Raw genomic sequence first — 19,041 nt, forward strand, 5'->3', positions numbered from 1 at the left:
TGCAGTACTTTTCATTTGTCAAGTTTAAATTTCAGTTGCCACTTCCTTAGCCCATCTGCCCAAATTATCTAGATCCTGTTGCAGTAGCACACTGCCATTACTGTCATTAACAACCCTGCCAATCTTTGTATCATCTGCAACTTTGACACTAAGCCTGATATATACCTTCATCAATATCATTGATGAATATACAAAACAACAGAGGACCCAACACCAACCCTGTGGGACTCCACTAATAACATTAGTCCATGAAGATCTGCACCCATTAATTACCATCCTCTGTCTTCTCCCACTCAACCATCCTTTTATCCATTGTAGCAACTTACCCTTAATACCATTCTGCTCCAATTTGTGGGGCGCCTCCATAGCCAGGTGGGAAGGAGCAGCAGTGCGTAGCACACGTTTCTTGATTAGACCGGGATTCGAGCCCGTCTCCACCAAATATGGAGGATGCGGAAAGGTCAGGGAATGACCACCGCATATTCCCCGTGCAATATGGCCTAAGTTGCTAATGCTCCTAAAAACCAAACAACAACAGCTCCAATTTGTACAATAGTCTTCCATGTCAAAAGCTTTCCTGAAATCCAAATATATGATATCAAAATAATTTTATGCATCAATTTCCTTTGTAACCACATCATAATATCCTATCAAATTTGTCAGACAAGACTTTCCCTTAACAAACCCATGCTGTGTCTGAATTATTTCTGCAGTCTTGTCTAGATGATCCTGCAATACATCTTTAATCAGTGACTCCATTATTTTACCTGGAACAGAAGTTAAACTAACTGGTCTGTAATTACTCTTGTCACCCTTCAATCCCCCCCCTTTGTGAATTGGGGATACATTTGCACATCTCCAGTACGTGGGGACCTCCCCTAAGTCCAAGGATGCTCTCATAATTATGGCTAAGGGTTTGCTTATTTGCTTTGCCGCCTCCTTTAATATAACTGGATAGATCCCATCCACCCCAGGTGCCTTTCTTATGTTTAACTTCAACAATTTCTCCTCCACTTTGCTCTCAGTTATTACAAAATAATTAAGCACCCTGCTACAATTTGATAAGCTTCTATTATTTTCAAACCTTAATAACTCCTCATGTGTGAATGTAGATGCAAAATACTCATTCAGTTTGTTTGCTATCTGAGCAGGATCATCAACTGTCGAACCATCGATATCAAGTGGACAAATCAGATTCATCCCCTTACTTTTAGAGTTTATATAAGTAAAGAACTCCTTGTTGTTTTTCTTACCATATTTTGCCAAAGATTTCTCGTAATCTGCCTTCACCTGCCTAACCTCCTTTGTGACCTGATTACAGACTAGCGTATATCTGCCATAGGCTTCTGAATCGCTTGATAATTTATGTGCATTCCATGCATTTTTCTTCTCTGTCACGAGTCTCATTAGTTCATTTGATAACCATTTAGGCCTAAACCTTGAACAATATTTCTTAATAGGTACGAAACGTTTAGTAGCATCCACGATTAATTCCTTGAATGCTTCCCACTTAGAATTTACTGTTGGTAACATCGTCAGTTGATCCACTGTACAGAATTTAAAAACTGTCTGAGACCACTATACTCACCTTTACAGAAGCAAAAACCCTTTCCTTTACCCCTGATGGTAATAATATCTTTAAGTAAATCCCACATCAGTACCACGTAATGGTTCCTTTATCCTAGTGATCACTGCCACCTAGTGGTTCCTTTATCTGCAAATTCTTAATACACGAATGGTCACTGCTAATAACGAGATCAAGAGTATTACACTCACTGGTTGCTTCTTGAACATGTTGCTGCAGAAAACAATCATCCAATAAATCCACAAAAGTCTTACTAGTGTGTGAGTGACCAACCCACAAGCTCCAGTCAATATCTGGGAAGTTAAAATCTGCCATTATAAGACATTCTGATTTACTAGCCCACTCTATTTCTCTGTACAATTGTTCATTGTACTCATTCGAGACATTAGGCCTATAACACACTCCTACTCTTATTTTTGCTTTCGCTGTGCTTGTCACACCAAACTAACTCAACAGTGCACTGTTCATCTTTATCAACTGGATGCACTTCTTTTCATTTTATGTTTTTCTTAATTAACAGCATAACACCTCCTCCCTTCCTATCTTGTCTATCCTTTCTGTACAAATTATACTCTCCAAATTCCAATTCTGCATTCCTAATATCATTGTGACACCATGTCTCTGATATCCCAACAATATCCACCTTTGATGTCTTGGCCAACACCTGAAATTCATCAAATTTATTTACTATACTTCTAGCATTGGTATACATGCAAGCATACATCACCTATTCCTAGTTACCCTAACACATCCCATATACCCAACTGTTTCACGATGTCTGCCATCAGTCCCTGAAACCCCCAGCACCTCTCGCTTCAGGTCACTACTTATTCTAATAGAAGTTGTGCAAGAATCACCTTCACCTCTGCCTGCGGCTACTTTTAACTTTTTAGTCTGTGAATCCCCCCAAGATAGCAATTTTCCAACCCACCTAACACTGCCTCGGTAGCATCAGCAAATATTCTTGCACCCTTTCTATTTAAGTGTATCCCATCCCTGTAGAAGCAGTCTCTCCTGTTAACAGGCATAGACCACACTGAAAAAAATTCTACCCCTTGAGCCTTGCACATTCCCTCCAGGGTCAAATTGATTGACAAGGTTCTCATCATGTACTCCCTCCTATCATGTCTGCGCAGAATTGCAGACACTTTCAAATTTAACCCTAATTCACGACTTTTTTGCAACATTGACCTGTACTTGTTAAGTAAATCTGCAGATCTCCTACTCTTAATGTCATTGTGCCAATGTGTACAACAATATCACCTTTTGTGCCCTTAAAAGATGATATATGCTTTACATCGTCATCAACGTTTGCCCCTGGCAGACATACCCTGGTCCTGTTCCATCTATCCTTTTTACACAATATATTTCCTGTCTCCCTGACAATAGAGTCACTAACTAGTTCCTTTAGGACCAGCGCATTCTGCCTTGGAGATTGCCGCTGTGTTGCCTGATGCCCAGGTGTGAGCTCTGGCATTGAGTTGGGCAGCTGAGAGACAGGCCCTCATATTAATTTCTTCGAAGGCATCTACCTTACATGAGTACCTCCAGCTGTCATAGACGCCCAGTAGAACGCTGAGTTGATGCCTAATTTCTAGACGCTCTCTGCACCTGGCACACACAGAGACATCCTCCTTGGCTAGATTATGTTCTGTTCCAGAGAGTTAGGCAAACATTTCACGTTGCACATTTTTTTAGGCTGTGATCCGTTGGAGAATTGCCCCCCCCTCCCCAATTCTCCCCAGAGTCACAGCACTCCTGCCACTTTGTGCCCGTTACTTTGCTGCTGTGGTCTGGGGCTTGATATTTTAAATTAATAAGATCAATAAATTGAATTAATTAATTGTCAATGCTACACTATCTAATAGAATCCTAAATGCAGTGATGCATATTATGCTATATAATTATACTTTAGAGCTGCCTAGTTAACCAAAATTAAAATTTTGAATTCCCTACTACGCTATATGAAAACAATGGCTGCAAGATTCGAACAAAATGTTTGTTATTTTGTATACTTATATTAAGTAGTAATCTACAAAAACTCTTTATCTAAATTAAAAATAAAAATAACTATAAGACTACATATTAAGTTTGTTTGATATTTGGTTTTTAGGAGCATTAGCAACTAAGGCCATATTGCTCCGGGAATATGCGGTGGTCATTCCCTGACCTTTCCGCATCCTCCGTGTTTGGTGGTGACGGGCTCGAACCCCAGTCTAATCAAGAAGCATGTGCTACGCACTGCTGCTCCTTCCCACCTGGCTACGGAGGGGCGCCCACATATAAAGCACAATATGAAATAACAATTTTATATGTTCTGGAGCATTGTCTAAAATTAAAAGAATTTTGAAGTTTATGTTCTTTTTTTATATATATATTTCAGCTACAGGCACAACATGTTGTAAAACCAGTCTTAACATAGTTGCTGCTAGCCATGCTTTTTTTCTATTGCCACTCCAGTACACTGGTAGATTACTTTTATTCAAGCTCGTCATTGTACATGAATTAAAGGAACAGTTAAATCATTATAGCTTTCATCATATAGTCATCTATTGCATTACTAGGCGCCTCCGTAGCCAGGTGGGAAGGAGCAGCAGTGCGTAGCACACGCTTCTTGATTAGACCGGGGTTCGAGCCCGTCACCACCAAATACGGAGGATGCGGAAAGGTCATTCAGGGAATGACCACCGCATATCCCGGAGCAATATGGCCTTAGTTGCTAATGCTCCTAAAAACCAAATAACAACAACAACAATTGCATTACTGCAGAAGAGTAATGTTATTATGTTATTTGATCCTTGGATGCTTCAAATTCTCCAGCTTTTTTTTTTTTTTTTTTTTTTCTCCAGCTAATGACCGATAAGTTCTATTTGGCATTTTCTTCCAGAAGAGCCTTATTTTTGTCAGAATTAAAAATGATCACATATAAAGAACTTTCTTCAATTATTTTAGCCATTTTCTGTGAAAATTCTTTATGTGGTTTCATCAGCTAATGCAGATTTGTATATCATGATATTTTATATTATATAAGGAATACCAATTTTAAAATTCTCGAACCATCTTTTGCCTCCTGGAAATTCATTTTTCTGATTTGTACATGACTGGTTTACTACCTGGATGAAATTAAAAATTCTAACAGCCTTATGTCTTATAGCATTGCTGTTTATAAGAATTCTCTTTTGGTGTTATCCTCTGTCCAATCATATTTCTCCATAATTTCCCTGTTTTTATCTTGTTCATAAGACGTTAGGTTGATTGCGAAGCTTCTGAAGGATTTTGTCAAGTAGACTTCTTCTAGAGTACAATGAATCTGTCATCAGTACTATGGTGTTGGAGAAGTTCCATGTGCAAGAAAGGGCCTGCACTGCTGTATGCTGCCGTGTTGAGTGTTTTTCTTATATTTTTTTTATATCCTTTTGTCGAGCCTTCTATATGTTTCTCCAATGTAGGTTGAGCACAATAGCACATTTTATCAGCTCCGTATACAATTTTATTGTATTTTATAAATTAAAAAAAAAAATAAAATAGAAAAGTGTTAAACCAAAACTTCACCATGTAAATCGAAACATGGTAGCATTTTTTTTTCAACCACCACCTGCCTACCTGTTTACAGTGTGTGTGGGGAAACGTCTGACTGTTTGTATCAAAAACGCCATCTTTCTTTTCTTGATCCACTATTAATCCCTCCCTTAAGTTTAGAGTGGGAGATTTAATAGTGGATCAAGAGAATTAACAGTAGGTTCCCAGGTGGCAAGACCTTACATTTAATATCACTAAGTTTTCTTTGCCATTATTCAAACTATATTTATAAAATTTGTCCAATGAAACCTTCAAATCATCAGCAAACTTTGCTAATGATTTGAAAGACTTTATTGCAAGAAATGTAGGGATTATAGTTAACTTACTGTTCTTTGCCTCACCGAAGAATTATCTGGAGTTCGGCATTTAAGCTTTTGGTGGTTCAAGAAATTGAAGCTATTTATGCAGGACAATGTTCTAAAATTGGAAGGTTGATTACAGCTGTTATCAGCAAAACTATGGATAAAATTTCCAGTCAGTGGAAAAAGGTCATTACTATACAAGGGGAAAAGAGTAGGATAAAGAACAGAACCTTGGGAACACGAGCATTAGTTGGAAAAGTTAGAAGACAGAGAGCCATCTACTATCACACACATCAAGGTATCAGAGAGAAAACTGGATACTTAATTGCAAAAAACACTTGGCAGCCAATAAGACAGAAGCTTAATTAGAAGAGCTTTATGCCAAACATGATCAAAATCCTTAGAAATGGCAAGAGCAGCTGCTTGAGTTTCATCTTACTTTTCCATTGAATTCCTCCACAGGTGGATAACATAAACCAATATGTCACCAGTGGGAACACTGATGGAATCCATAATGGCCATTGTTGATCAGGTGGAAGCTTTCCAGATAGTTTAGGAGTTGTCAGTATATAGATTGCGACACTATTTTGGAAAGAGTAGATGAAGTGCAATGGGACAATAACCAAATGGGAGAGATTTGTGACCTTTTTTTTTTTTTTTTTGGAACTGACTGGATATGAGAGAATTTCCTAGCAAAAGGAAAACATCAGTGGATTAAGAAAGTTTAAAATGGTTACACAAGACAGGAGCACAGGTTTTAAAACAAATGGGGAAATGCCAAGGACTTGGAGCTTTCTTGGTATCAAACTGTTCAGAATTCTTCTGACAATTTTAACATCCTTCTGTTCGAAAACCATAGGAGGCACTGAGAAGCATGTACTGGGTATAATAAGAGGAACTTTATCAAGATGATCAATACAAGAGTTAGAAGAAATGTAGGATGCTAGTAAGCTGGCTTTATCTTTAGCTGTGGATGCAATAGAACAATCAGGTTTAATGAAGGTGGGAGCATAGATGAACAGAAGTTGCAACCAATAGCTTTGTTAAGAGACCAAAAAGCTTGACTATCCTTTGGACAAAAAGCTAGTTTTCTGCTTTTAGCCTGTTCAAAATCAAGGTTGGATTGATTAATAACTCTTCAACCATGTTGCGAACTTTAGAGCAGGCAGAAAATTATCCTAGATATTTGGATGTAAGTCAAATGCAATCAGCAACATTACCTTGAACAGTCTTAATGCATTTATTCGGGGGAAAAAAACTAAGGTTTTAAGGTGGAATAAAGGATTTCAGTCATTTCAGTGAAATTATCCTTAGAAGGATAATTGCTGTAATCGTTAGAAGAATAATTTCACTGACACGATCTGAGAACACACACAAATATCACAAAATTTAAAACAGTAATCTAACCAAGGAAAAGAAAAGAAATCTCGCAGTTCATTCCATTTTGCATTCTCGTAATGCCAATCAACAGTTCATCCCATTTTGCATTCTTGTAATGCCAATCAACAATTCATCCCATTTCGCATTCTTGTAATGCCGATCAATAGTTCATCCCATTTTGCATTCTTGTAATGCCGATCAATAGTTCATCCCATTTTGTATCCTTGTAATGCCAAACAACACTAGCACTGAGAATGGTCATGAGTGAGAAGCTTTGGGAGAAAAGTTGTCTGAATTTAACTTATTAAAGATAAATTAACTTCAGACAACTTATCTGTCCCTTGTTTAATTATTGAAGATAACCTAGTTCCTAGTTGTCTTCAATAGTTAAACACCTTGTGATGACCTTGTACTTTGAAGGAGTGCTAATGAAAAAAAAGATCAAGAGCTTGTGGTGGGAAAGTCGTACCTACTTTCCCACCTGCTCTTTACAATTCTCTGAATGGGAGAATGGAAGAATCTGTTAGTTTCATGTTTATATTTTATCAATGTAACTTTTATTTTCATTTTCTGCAGAATATTTTTTGTGCATTTTTTAAAATAATGCAAAAAAACACCGAATTTTTTAAATATTCAAAATTTGTATTAAAAATTTCAAAAAACACACAATAAATAATACAATCCATTTATAAAAAAAGAAATATTGGTATACTGCAAGCAGAATTTTACAAAACCAAAAACTTTTCCATAAAATGAAAAACAAACTTCACCTGTCAGGTTCCATGCAACTGTTTTTTAATGAAACTGTGGCATGACTGCTAATGAGTTAAGAAACATGTTCAAACTACTTCTTAGTAAGAAACAAGTTAAAGCTGCTTCTTGGTAAGAAACAAGCTCAACATCCTGTGAGCAATTTCAGCCATGAATTTGGGTGTGGCAGAAGCACATTGCATCACATAAATAAAGCACTCAAGATTTTGATTAGATAAAGTCCTGTGAGGGCCAGCAGGAAAATAGTTAATCCTGGTAACTCACTGAATGTGGATTAACAGTTGTTACTTTTTTAAACCCTCTTAATATTGTCGTTAGTCTTCTGTGTGTTGCATTTTTCATCTAATTATTTCCAGCCAACTACAGTTTGTTGTGTAGTGCAACATCAAAATGTTTTCTACTGTCCAAAAGCTTCTCACAGTTCATCACTTGCATATATTATTGCCTATATTATCCATTCCCATGGATAATATAGGCAATCCATGGGAATTATTATCCATTGGGGGGGGGGGGAGGATATACCATATTTCCCCATGTATAAGACGCACCCTTTTTCGAAAAATTTGGGGTCTGAAAATTGGGTGCACCTTATACAGTGGTTGTAGATTTTTTTACTTGCATTTCCCTCTTTTTCGCGCTTATTGTCTTTGCACTCATTGTTTCGCACTTGTTACCAGTATATTAAGTTACGTTTTGCCCAGTAATAGCTCAGAAAAGATTTTTGTACAGTGCTGAATTCAAGTTAAAAGTGATCCGGTTTGCAAAAGTGAATGGAAATCGTTCTGCTGAATATAAGTTTGGTCCTTCTCCAACTGAGAAAACAATCTGAGACTGGCTACAGGAAGAAGAAACCCTACTGAAAACGCCATGGCAGAAGAAGAAGGCCATGAGGGGCAAGTCAGCAAAATGGCCTGATTTAGAGAGGGAATTGAAGATATGGATTGAAGAGCAAAGGGCAATTGGAATTTCTGTGTCCACAAAGATGGTTCAGCATGGGGCAAGAAGAATTGCTGATGAAAAAGAAGTTACTGATTTCAAAGGAGGCCACAATTGGTGGTTCAGGTTCATGAAATGGAATGGATTAAGCATGTGTACACGCACCAGACTTGTCCAAAAGTTGCCTGAAAGCTATGAGCAGAAGGTCCTTGAATTTCATCGTTTTGTCATTCAATGTCGGAAGACACATCGGTTTGAGTTGGGACAGATTGAAAATATGGACGAAGTCCCCCTTCAATTTGATGTCCCAAGAAACAGAACTGTTGATAAGAAGGGGGGTGAAAACTGTAACTGTGAAGACAAGTGGACATGAAAAGAGCCATTATACAGTTGTTCTAGCTTATTGTGCTGATGAAACCAAGCTGCCTCCTATGCTGATTTTCAAATGCAAAACAATGCCAAAAGAAGACATTCCTCGAGGAGTGATTGTCCACGTTCATGGCAAGGGTTGGATGGATCAGGATGGGATGAAGATCTGGTTTGAGAAAGTTTGGAGCAGGAGACCAGGTGGGCTCTTACACAAACCTGCCGTATTGGTGCTTGATCAGTTTCAGGGCACACATAGAAAACACAAAGAAGATTGCTGCAGAGCAAAAAACAAAACTTGCCATCATACCTGGAGGCTTGACATCCCAGCTCCAACCACTTGATGTCAGCATTAACAAACCCTTCAAAGCTGCCATGAGAGACGAATGGAACCAATGGATGAAGTCTTCTGGGGACAATTTGACACCAGCAGGAAGAGTGAAGAAACCGACTATAGGAGAAGTTTGTACCTTGGTGAAAAGATCCTGGGATAATATCAAGATTGAGATCGTTGTCAAGTCATTTAAGAAGTGTGGCATTTCAAATGCCATAGATGGAACTGAGGACGAGGCAATATATGAAGACAGTGATTCATCATCAGACACAGATGACGACAAGCTAATGTATGGGAGTTTTGACAGTGATGAGGAGTTGTATGAATTTTATGATGAATAAAACTTGAATTCAATAACTTTATGTAATACATTTTTTTTTTCAAATTTTGGGCCCCAAAATTAAGGTACATCTTATACATGGGGAAATACGATAAATGAATTTACTACTATTTCATGTTAATAATATTATTCATTAATAGAAATTTATATATTCTTTGTTTTTTTTCCCTCATAAATATTGGCTTAAATTTTTTTTGGTGGAGGTATGCCAAAGTTTTGTGCAGTTTATGACTCCACAAACTTAAAATTTGGAATAACTTGATTGTTTATGGTTATTTTAACATATTTCTGAAAATTTAAATATAATTAATACATTTTTTTTTCTTTTTTTTTTTTTTTTTTTCATTAAGACTAGTGAGCACGCTTTAGCAGCCAAAAAAACACATTTGCAAAATTTTAAATTATTATGAAAAAAATGAAGAAATAAAATTACTAACCATTGCAATTTAAAGGTAAAGGATCCACATACTTAGAGTTTACTATTGTATACTCTCAGCACTTTTCAAAAAGCTGAGTATTTGAGCAAGCTTATCTGCGAAAAGATCTAAACCTCCCAAGCACTTCCTAATTCATTTCACATATATACGTGGTCTCAATTCTAATCTCAACGATATCCATTTCCAGTTGCAGTCTGCCAAACCCCATGTACTTTTTCTGACAGAATCTCAGTTATCGGTTGATTCAACTATTGCTCATCTCAGGTGCCCAAATTATTCGCTGTATGACTCCTTTCGCCTCAAAAGTGGTACTTGTGCATATGTCCGTTCTGATAGTCCCTGTCAGAGACTTGGCAATTTGGAATCTCCTCTCTTTGAACTTCTCTGGCTTAAAATCTCTCTACCTCCTTGTGTCAAATTCATCTGTTATCTCTACCGTTCTCCCAACTCCACTAATCACTTGGAGCTTTTTGACTTCCTCTCTTTGCAACTTGACTTTCTCCAGTCCAACTTTCCTAACAGTGAGGTAATTTTCCTTGGTGATTTTAATGTTCACAACTCCAGCTGGCTTCCGTTTTCTAGTCACACCGACCCAGCGGGTCGAGATGCTGAGGCTTTTGCAATTACTAATGACCTAGCACAGATTGTTCATTTACCTACAAGAATATCGGACAATCCTAATCATACAGCCAATACGCCTGATCTTTTTTTCACAAACAACCCTTCTAAGCACACGGTCGAAGTGAGAGGTCCTTTAGGCACCTCAGATCACAACTTGGTGATTGTCTCTTCTCCAATGGAACCTTTATCTCATGGCTATTCCCAACCTTGTGTTATTTGGCATTACAAGAATGCAAAATGGGATGACCTGCAAGACTTCTTTTCTTCTTTTCCTTGGTCGGATTACTGTTTCAAAACTTCTAATGTCAACATTTGCTCAGATCGTGTCAGTGAAATTATTCTTGCAGGAATGGAATCCTTTATCCCACACTCCACTTTAAAATCTCGTCCTTTATCTAAACCTTGGTTTTCCAATAAATGTGCTAAGGCTGTTCAAGAGAAGAATGTTGCATATCGTAATTGGCTTGTTTCTAATTCTTCAGTTTCATTTTTTGCCTACACCAAAGCTCGCAACAATTGTAAAGCAGTTATTAATCAGTCCAAACTAGAGTTTGAATAGGCTAAGAGTAGAAAACTTGCTTCTTGCCCTAATGGTAGCCGAGCATTGTGGTCTCTTGCCAAAGCTATTGGCCGCAACTTTTGCCCATCTCTGCTCCCACCTCTCTCCAAACCAGATGGTTTTGTTGTCACTTCAGCCAAGGATAAAGCTGACCTGCTAGCATCCCATTTTTCTTCCAGCTCATGTATTAATGATCTTGGTAAAACACCTCCCACCATTCCCAACACGCTCCATTCAATGCCTCCTGTGGTCTTCCATCAAAAGGATATCAGAAGGATTTTGATGAATCTTGATGCTAAGAAAGCTCCAGGTCCTGATGGTATTTCTCCACTTGTTCTCAAAACCTGTGCGCCGAACTTACTCCTATTCTTTGCTGCCTTTTTTCACTTTCTTATTCCAAAGGCGTTTTTCCTTCTGCTTGGATATTTGCTCATATCCAGCCAGTTCCTAAAAAGGGTGACAAATCCCTCCCATCCAGTTATCATCCCATTGCAATTACTTCTACTCTTTCTAAAGTAATGGAGAAATCAATTAACTGCCAACTCTTAAACTACTAGAAACCTTCAATCTGATCAACGATCGCCAGTATGGATTCCATCGGTGTCGATCCAATGGTGATATTCTGGCTTATGTTACCCATTTATGGACTAATTCAATGTAAAGGTTTGGTGAAACACAAGTAGTTGCTCTTGACATCTCAAAGGCTTTTGATCGTGTTTGGCATAAAGGTCTTCTAAATAAGCTTCCATCTTATGGGTTGCCAACTGATTTTGGTAATTGGTTATCCAGTTTTCTCTCTGATCATTCACTGAGGGTGATGGTAGATGGCTCTCTGTCTTCTAACTTCTCCACTAATGCCGGTGTCCCCCAAGGTTCAGTTCTTTCCCCCCACTCTTTTCCTCTTGTATATTAATGACCTTCTTCCATTGACTGGAAATCCTATCCATAGTTTTGCCGATGATAGCCCATTGCATTCCACTTTCCATTTTGAGAAACCTTGTCCTGCTCAATCAGCTTCAACTTCTCGAAAATCTGCTACCAATTCCTTAAATGCCGATCTTCAGGAAATTCTCCAGTGGGGCAAAGACAACTTAGTTGATTTCAACCCTTCTAAAACTGAGTCTTGTCTTATATCTCGCAAAAAGGATTCTTCTGCTCCTATGCTTATCTTTAGCGACACTCCGATTTCTAGGCAAAATGATATATCTCTTTTGGGGGTTACCCTGACTTCTGATCTCTCTCTTGGCACAAGCACATTACAAATATTGCTTCCTCTGCATCTAAAAAACTTGGTTTTCTCTTTCGCTCTCGGCGTTACTTTTCTTCCAAACAGCTGCTCACTCTGTATAAATCACAAATTCACCCTGCCATGGAATATTGTTCCCACATCTGGGGTGGTGCCCCCAAAACCTCTCTCAGGCTTCTTGATTCCATTCAGAAGAGGGCAGTTAGGTTAATTAATGATTCATCTCTGACAATGAGAAAGCGAGTCTCTCCACTCGCTTTCTCATAGACATACTGTTTCTGCTGCATGCCTCTTCTACAGATACTTCCATGGGCAGTGTTCTTCTGAATTGGCTTCTATAATTCCTGCTCTCTCTTTCAAAACAGTCCCAACACGTGCCGGCACCAGCCAACATCCATTTGCTGTCCAACTTCAAACCCACAGAACCAACTTTTCATCTTCCTCATTTATTCATTCAAGTGCCGTTTTCTGGAACAACCTTCCTTCATACGTATTTCCTGAAAATTTCAATCTACAGAAGTTCAAGTCCAATGTCAACAAATATCTTCTTTCGTCTTCTCAACCTCCAACCCAAGCACGGTACTAAGTGCTATAGGTTCTAATACCTTTCGTGTTTGGGGTTCACATAAAAAAAAAAAAAAAAAAAACTTTTGCAAATATTTAAGTTAAAATCTGGAGCCTGTCAAACTACCCAGTATCATTCATGATATAAAAAGGAGGGTTAAAGTCTAGATATGTAATGTCAGAGCTTTTACTTACATCTGACTGTGTAATGACTACTTCATATTTTGCCATATCGAATAGATGTGAACTCCCCCTTAACAAATATCACGTTGTTATCTATTGAAAACCATTTTGTTGAGATGGTCCTGAATCACATCCTTAACCACATCCACAACTTCAGGATCTTTTCTACCACAGAAGTCTACCTCACTTACCTATTGCCTTTTTAGTAGTAGTTTTATGGATTGAGGGGACAGAGCACTTCATAAATTCCAGAATATCTTTCCAGTGTCCAGTAATGAACTTGTTAGCATTCCCAGAAGTGCAGTACACTCACATGCAGTTTTTTAATTATAACTGAATATATACCATTTTCTCAATGGAGCCTTGTTAACCTTTAACCTCAGTAGCATTTTTTAGTAACTGCTTCTCTAAATTCGCATCAAAAAAAATTCCCATCTTGTCAATGATATACAGGAATTTTGCTAGCAGCAGGGATAAGGGGAGAAGATTTTCTCCTTGTATAAGGCAATGATCTGGCCACACCTTGAGTACTGCAGGCCTCATTTTAGGAAGGATGTAGAGTTGCTAGAATGAGTACAGAGAAGGGCAACAAGACTGATGAGGGGAACAAACGGATGCTCTTACGAAGAAAGGCTTGAAGTTCTGCAAATTGCAGCATCTGGAGACTAGGCACCTGCGAGGTGATCTGATTGAGGTATAAGGCCTTGAATAGTTTTAGCATGCTCAGTGCTAATGGATTCTTCCTCTTGCTCAGATTGCAAACCTGAGAGGGTATAAACTCAAATTGATGAAAGACAGATGGGTGGAAATTTGCCTTTAGCCAGTGATTAGTTGATTGCTGGAACAAACTTCCATCTGTGGTTGTGGAAGTTGATAGCTTAAATAAATTCAAGAGGTAGACAAATTTTTGGAGTGAATGGATGGTTGAAATGGGAAGTTTTTTTTGTTTTTTTTTTGGCTGATACTGTATAAGCTTGCTTTCTTGCATCATATGCCTCTGCTAATGGTAATGTTAATGCTGATATGTCCTGCAACTGTCATTCATCAATTTGAATTTATGCCCCCCTCATATGTGTAGTCTAAGCAAGAGGATAGAGCCATTGATGTACTACCAACTTATTCAATCTGTTCAACCTTAAACATTCTCAATCAGATCTCCTCACAGGTGTCTAGTCTCCAGAACCGAAGCCTTTCCCAGTAATAGCACCCTTTCATTCCCCTTGCTAATCTCATTGCTCTTCTACATACCCATTCCAAAAGAACCACATCCTTCCTAAAATAAGGCTTGTAGACCTATATGCACCCTAACCATTTCCCTTATACAACAAAATAATCACCTCCGTATCCCTGCTGACAAAATTCTTAAATATAATTGACAAAACCTCGTGAGCTATCCTAGCAACTCATCTGCACTGCTTTGTGAGAACTTCATGTCCAACTGCACTATTACTCCCATATCTTTTCATGCCAGTTATTCTTTTCATTGTTTATGGACCTTCCACTTCTACCAATTAAGGATCTGATTTGATTTACTGTTTTCTTTTCTTTTTTTTTTTTTTATATGAGAGCTCCCTATCCCAATTTTTGGCTCTCTTTGTCGGTGTTTTCTTATAATCAGCTTTTGTGCTTTTTATCCCATTAGTGCGTTTGTTATTTATTCTCTTATGTTGCTTATACAAATCAGAATCATGCGATTGTTTTTAATTGTTCCATGCTTATTTCTTATGCTCAATTAAAGTCTTGACTTCACTTGTCATCCATTTTAGCATTTTATATTTATAGTATGAATACGTTTTATTGTGGCTTCAAAAATAAATCCCTTAAATATTTCCCACTGCATATCTGACACCACATAGTAGACTCTCCAGTCAGTTTAAAGAGTGCTTCCTAAAGAGAAATAGAAACCGGACAGGAAAATGAAGACTCCCAAGAAAACAATGATGGATTCTCAAAATCAAAACAGTAGATACAAAAATCCAGCATCACTTTCGAGGCTTGTACTCAAATACTAGTGATATAATAGGCTGAATACTAGTGATATTGAAACATGGTAGAAACTTGCAACGTGGCCACAGAGGACACCTATCTGGACTTTCTCAAGAATTGGACATTCCAAGTTCAAACGAACAATACACCACTTTTTAAACATTTCATGAAAAAGAACGGGTTCAACGAGAATTTGTACCAAAATATTACATGTAAAAGCATAAAATTATTGTAGTTGGAAAAGAATTAAAAACTGCAGAAACTTTCTGTATAGATAAAAAATACATTATTCTTATTAGAAATAAAATTCACCACCATTAATTCACTAGGTAACACTACCTATCAAGAACAACTAGTTGATTTCAGGTAGATGGCAGGTGAAAGTACTGTACATATAATATTTATAAATCTATTTTCAGCTGGAATATGCAATGAAGAAACCTACTTCTGCAGCAGTATGTCTTTTCCACAGTGCCTTAGTCGAAGTGATATGTGTAATGGGAAAAAAGAATGTAGTGATGGTTCAGATGAGAGCTTCTGTGAGAGTGGTAATAATTTTAACAATAGCTTATGGTTTAAAATTATACAGATTATCCTGTAATTCATCAGATATTTTAGCATTCTTGTTTTCTTTACAATTTTTTTTATTTTGTTATTGAATGATGCTATCATTTTTTATGTTATTCAGAAAATAAAGGCATAATGAATAAACACTTCCAGCACTGCTAACTGCTGTTCAACAGAACAGTAATTAGTAGGATTTTTGTAAAAGAAAATGGGAAATAACCCATTTTCTGATACAAAAACCAGTATTTCACACAGTATACTTATTTCTTTCCCTTTAGCAGTTGAGTTGCATAAGACTGAAACTATATAGAAGCATGCAAAATCGTTACTTCTACATTAACTAAAAGATATTTTCCAAAAGTGTTCTGCTGCAGTGAAATTGAGATGAGTATTATTCTCATAGGGATAACTTGGGTTGAAGGCTTCATTTCCATTATGTTATTATTAAAACTGTGATACCTGATTTCTTCCTTGAATGTATGCATTTGTCACAAAGAGGAGCACCTCGTACCCCACCCCCCCACTGTGTACAGAGCTCACCATGCTAGTAGCCCTGTAGATTTCCATATACTAACCCTTAGTCATTTGGTCAGTAGAAGGAACTGCTCTAGCCTCTTTATGGTGTTTTATGGTAACCTGAAGAAAATCCTCTCTCAATGCAAAATAGAGCAGAATTTATTAAAGATACTGATGAAAGCTAATTAGGCTTAATGTCTAAGGTTGCGGATGATATCAAGGTCGGCAAGGTGGTTAATGTCAGTAACACAGCGAACTACTGCAACAAGGTCTAGGAGAATTTGACTGTTGGCATTCATGGCAAGCAGACATGCTTTGTGGTGTTCTTCATAGTGATAACAAAAAACTATAGATAAGAGAGGATTAGTAAAATAGAGCAGGATTTCAGAGGTTATTTAGTATATTGTAAAGTTTTTTTTTTTTTTTTCCTGTAATAGTTTGATTTTTATTTTATTATAAATATAAATTTTTGTAAATTTCTTTTATTGATATTTAGGAAATTTTACAATGTTTGTTACAAGATCTGCCTTTAACACTTCGACTGAGCGTACCATGACTCATACAGAAATAGCTAATGGCAATTTCCGGGTGAGTCATTACTTTATCCTTTGTAAAACCTGTGGCACATATTCCAAGTGGATAATCATAGCTCACCTGCCGATTTTATTTCTTTATCACCATTGTAAGGAGTGTACTGATCTTAAGTTAAAATTTTGTGCATTGCTATTACCATTTGAGTCACAGAAAAAACACTGTTTGCCCTCGAGAATAATGCAACTGGGAGCTCGTCAGGGACTCAAGATTCTAGCAACTTACCAAGTGATGCACTCCAGACTTGGGCTGGGTTATTGCACTTGGCAATAACCCAGTTTTCCCTTAACAGAACCATGCTGTGTGTGAGCTATAACTGAAGTCTTGTCTAGATGATCCTTCAGTGCTTCTTTAACCAGTGCCTCCATTAATTTTCCTGGAACAGAAGTTAAACTCACAGGTCTATAATTACTTGTGTCAGCCTTCACATCTCCAGTCTATGGGTACCTCCCCTGAGTCCAAAGAAGCTCTCATAATTATGGCTAAGGGTTAGCTTACTTCCTTTGCTGCCTCCTTTAATATAACTGGATAGATCCCATCCACTCTGGGTGCCTTTTTTTATGTTTATCTTCAACAATTTCTCCTCCACTTTCGTCTCAGTTATTACAAAATCATCTAGCTCACTGCCAGAGTTTACTTCACCTCTGGCATTCCCCTTCCTGAATAACTCCTCATGTGTAAATGTAGATGCAAAATACTCGTTTAGTTTGTTAGCCACCTGAGCAGGATCCTCAACTGTTGAACCATCAATATCCAGTGGACCAATCTGATTCATCTCTTTCCTTCTAGAGTTTACGAGTAAAGAACTCTTTTCTGTTTTTCTTTGCATACTTTGCCAAGGATTTTTCAAAATCTGGCTTTGCCTGCCTAATCGCCTTTGTAACTTGGTTACAAACCAGCTTAAATCCCCGACCGGGCTAGCCAGGTGGGTAAAGTGCCTGCCTGGCAACCCAAAGGTCGTGGGTTCGAATCCTGCCTCGGGCTTGGATCAAAGTACTGCAAAAACCTTGGGAGGTGCATTATGGCCACAAAAGTCAATGTGCCAACAACTACCAAAAAAAAAAAGAACAGCTTCTATCTATCATAGGCTTCCATGTCACCCATTAATTTATATATATCCTCTGCACTTTTCTTCTCTGCCATATGTCTCATTAGTTCATCTGACATACATTTAGGCCTACACCTTGAACAATATTTCATAGTTGGTATGTAAAGCCTAGTAGCTTCCAAAATAAGTTCTTTGAATGCTTCCCATTTTGAATTTGCTATTGGTAACATCATCAGTTGGACCCTTAATATAAAATTTAAATAAATAAATAAATTTTTTTCTGTTTATACTCCAGGACGAGAACCAAGTCAGTAGAGTTTACAATAGATCATCAATACAAATATTTATCGTATTTAGTAGTCACGGCTTGAACCCCGGTCCACTCAAGGAACGTGTGCTAAGCACTCTCGCTCCTGACCACTGGGCTACGTCAGTCTCAGACCATCGTAGTTGCCTCTATGAAAGCAAAAACCCTTCCCTTTATCCATGATGATAGTTACCTCTTTGAGTAAATCCCACTTCAGCACACTGTGATCACTGCCACCTAGTGGTTCCTTTATCTGCAGATTCTTAATGCATGAAAAATCACTACTGATAATCAGATCAAGAGATTACTCCCTCTAGTTGCCTCCTGAACATGCTGATGTAGAAAACAATCATCCAATAAATCTACAAAAGTCTTGCTAGTGTATGAGTGACCAATCCACAAATTCCAGTCAATATCTGGGAAATTGAAATCCCCCATTATAAGACTCTCTGATTTATTGGCCCACTCTATTTCCCTGTACAGTTTCTTATTATACTCATCAGAGTCATTAGGCCTATAGCACACTACTACTACTCCCAATTTTGATCTCCCAATGCTTATGTCACACCAAACTGACTCGACACTTGCACCATCCAGTGATCTCGACTGGCTTCACTTCCTTGGATTTTATGTGTTTCTTAACTAATAGCATAACCCCTGCTCCCTTCCTATCCTGTCTATCCTTTCTGTACACATTTTACTCCCCAAATTCCAGTTCTGCATTCCTTATATCTGTGTGACACCACGTCTCTGATATCCCAACAATATCTGCCTTTGATGTTTTGAGCAATACCTCAAATTCATCAAATATATTTACCAAATT

General features: G+C 37.8%; 1 protein-coding gene across 1 annotated transcript in view; it reads left to right on the forward strand.

Annotated features, from left to right (window-relative positions):
- Window positions 1-15,790, forward strand: part of LOC150078523 (MAM and LDL-receptor class A domain-containing protein 2-like) — a 765,548-nt gene extending 749,758 nt beyond the window's left edge. The window contains exon 30 of the mRNA XM_090384594.1: window positions 15,609-15,790. Within this exon, the coding sequence (XP_090240720.1) occupies window positions 15,609-15,790 (182 nt within the window). The remainder of the gene's footprint in view (window positions 1-15,608) is intronic.
- The last annotated feature ends 3,251 nt before the right edge of the window (window positions 15,791-19,041 follow it).

Source organism: Mastigoproctus giganteus, chromosome 11 (assembly GCF_048544385.1).
Source record: "Mastigoproctus giganteus isolate SK-2022 chromosome 11, ASM4854438v1, whole genome shotgun sequence".
In the NCBI taxonomy this organism is placed as follows: domain Eukaryota; kingdom Metazoa; phylum Arthropoda; class Arachnida; order Uropygi; family Thelyphonidae; genus Mastigoproctus; species Mastigoproctus giganteus.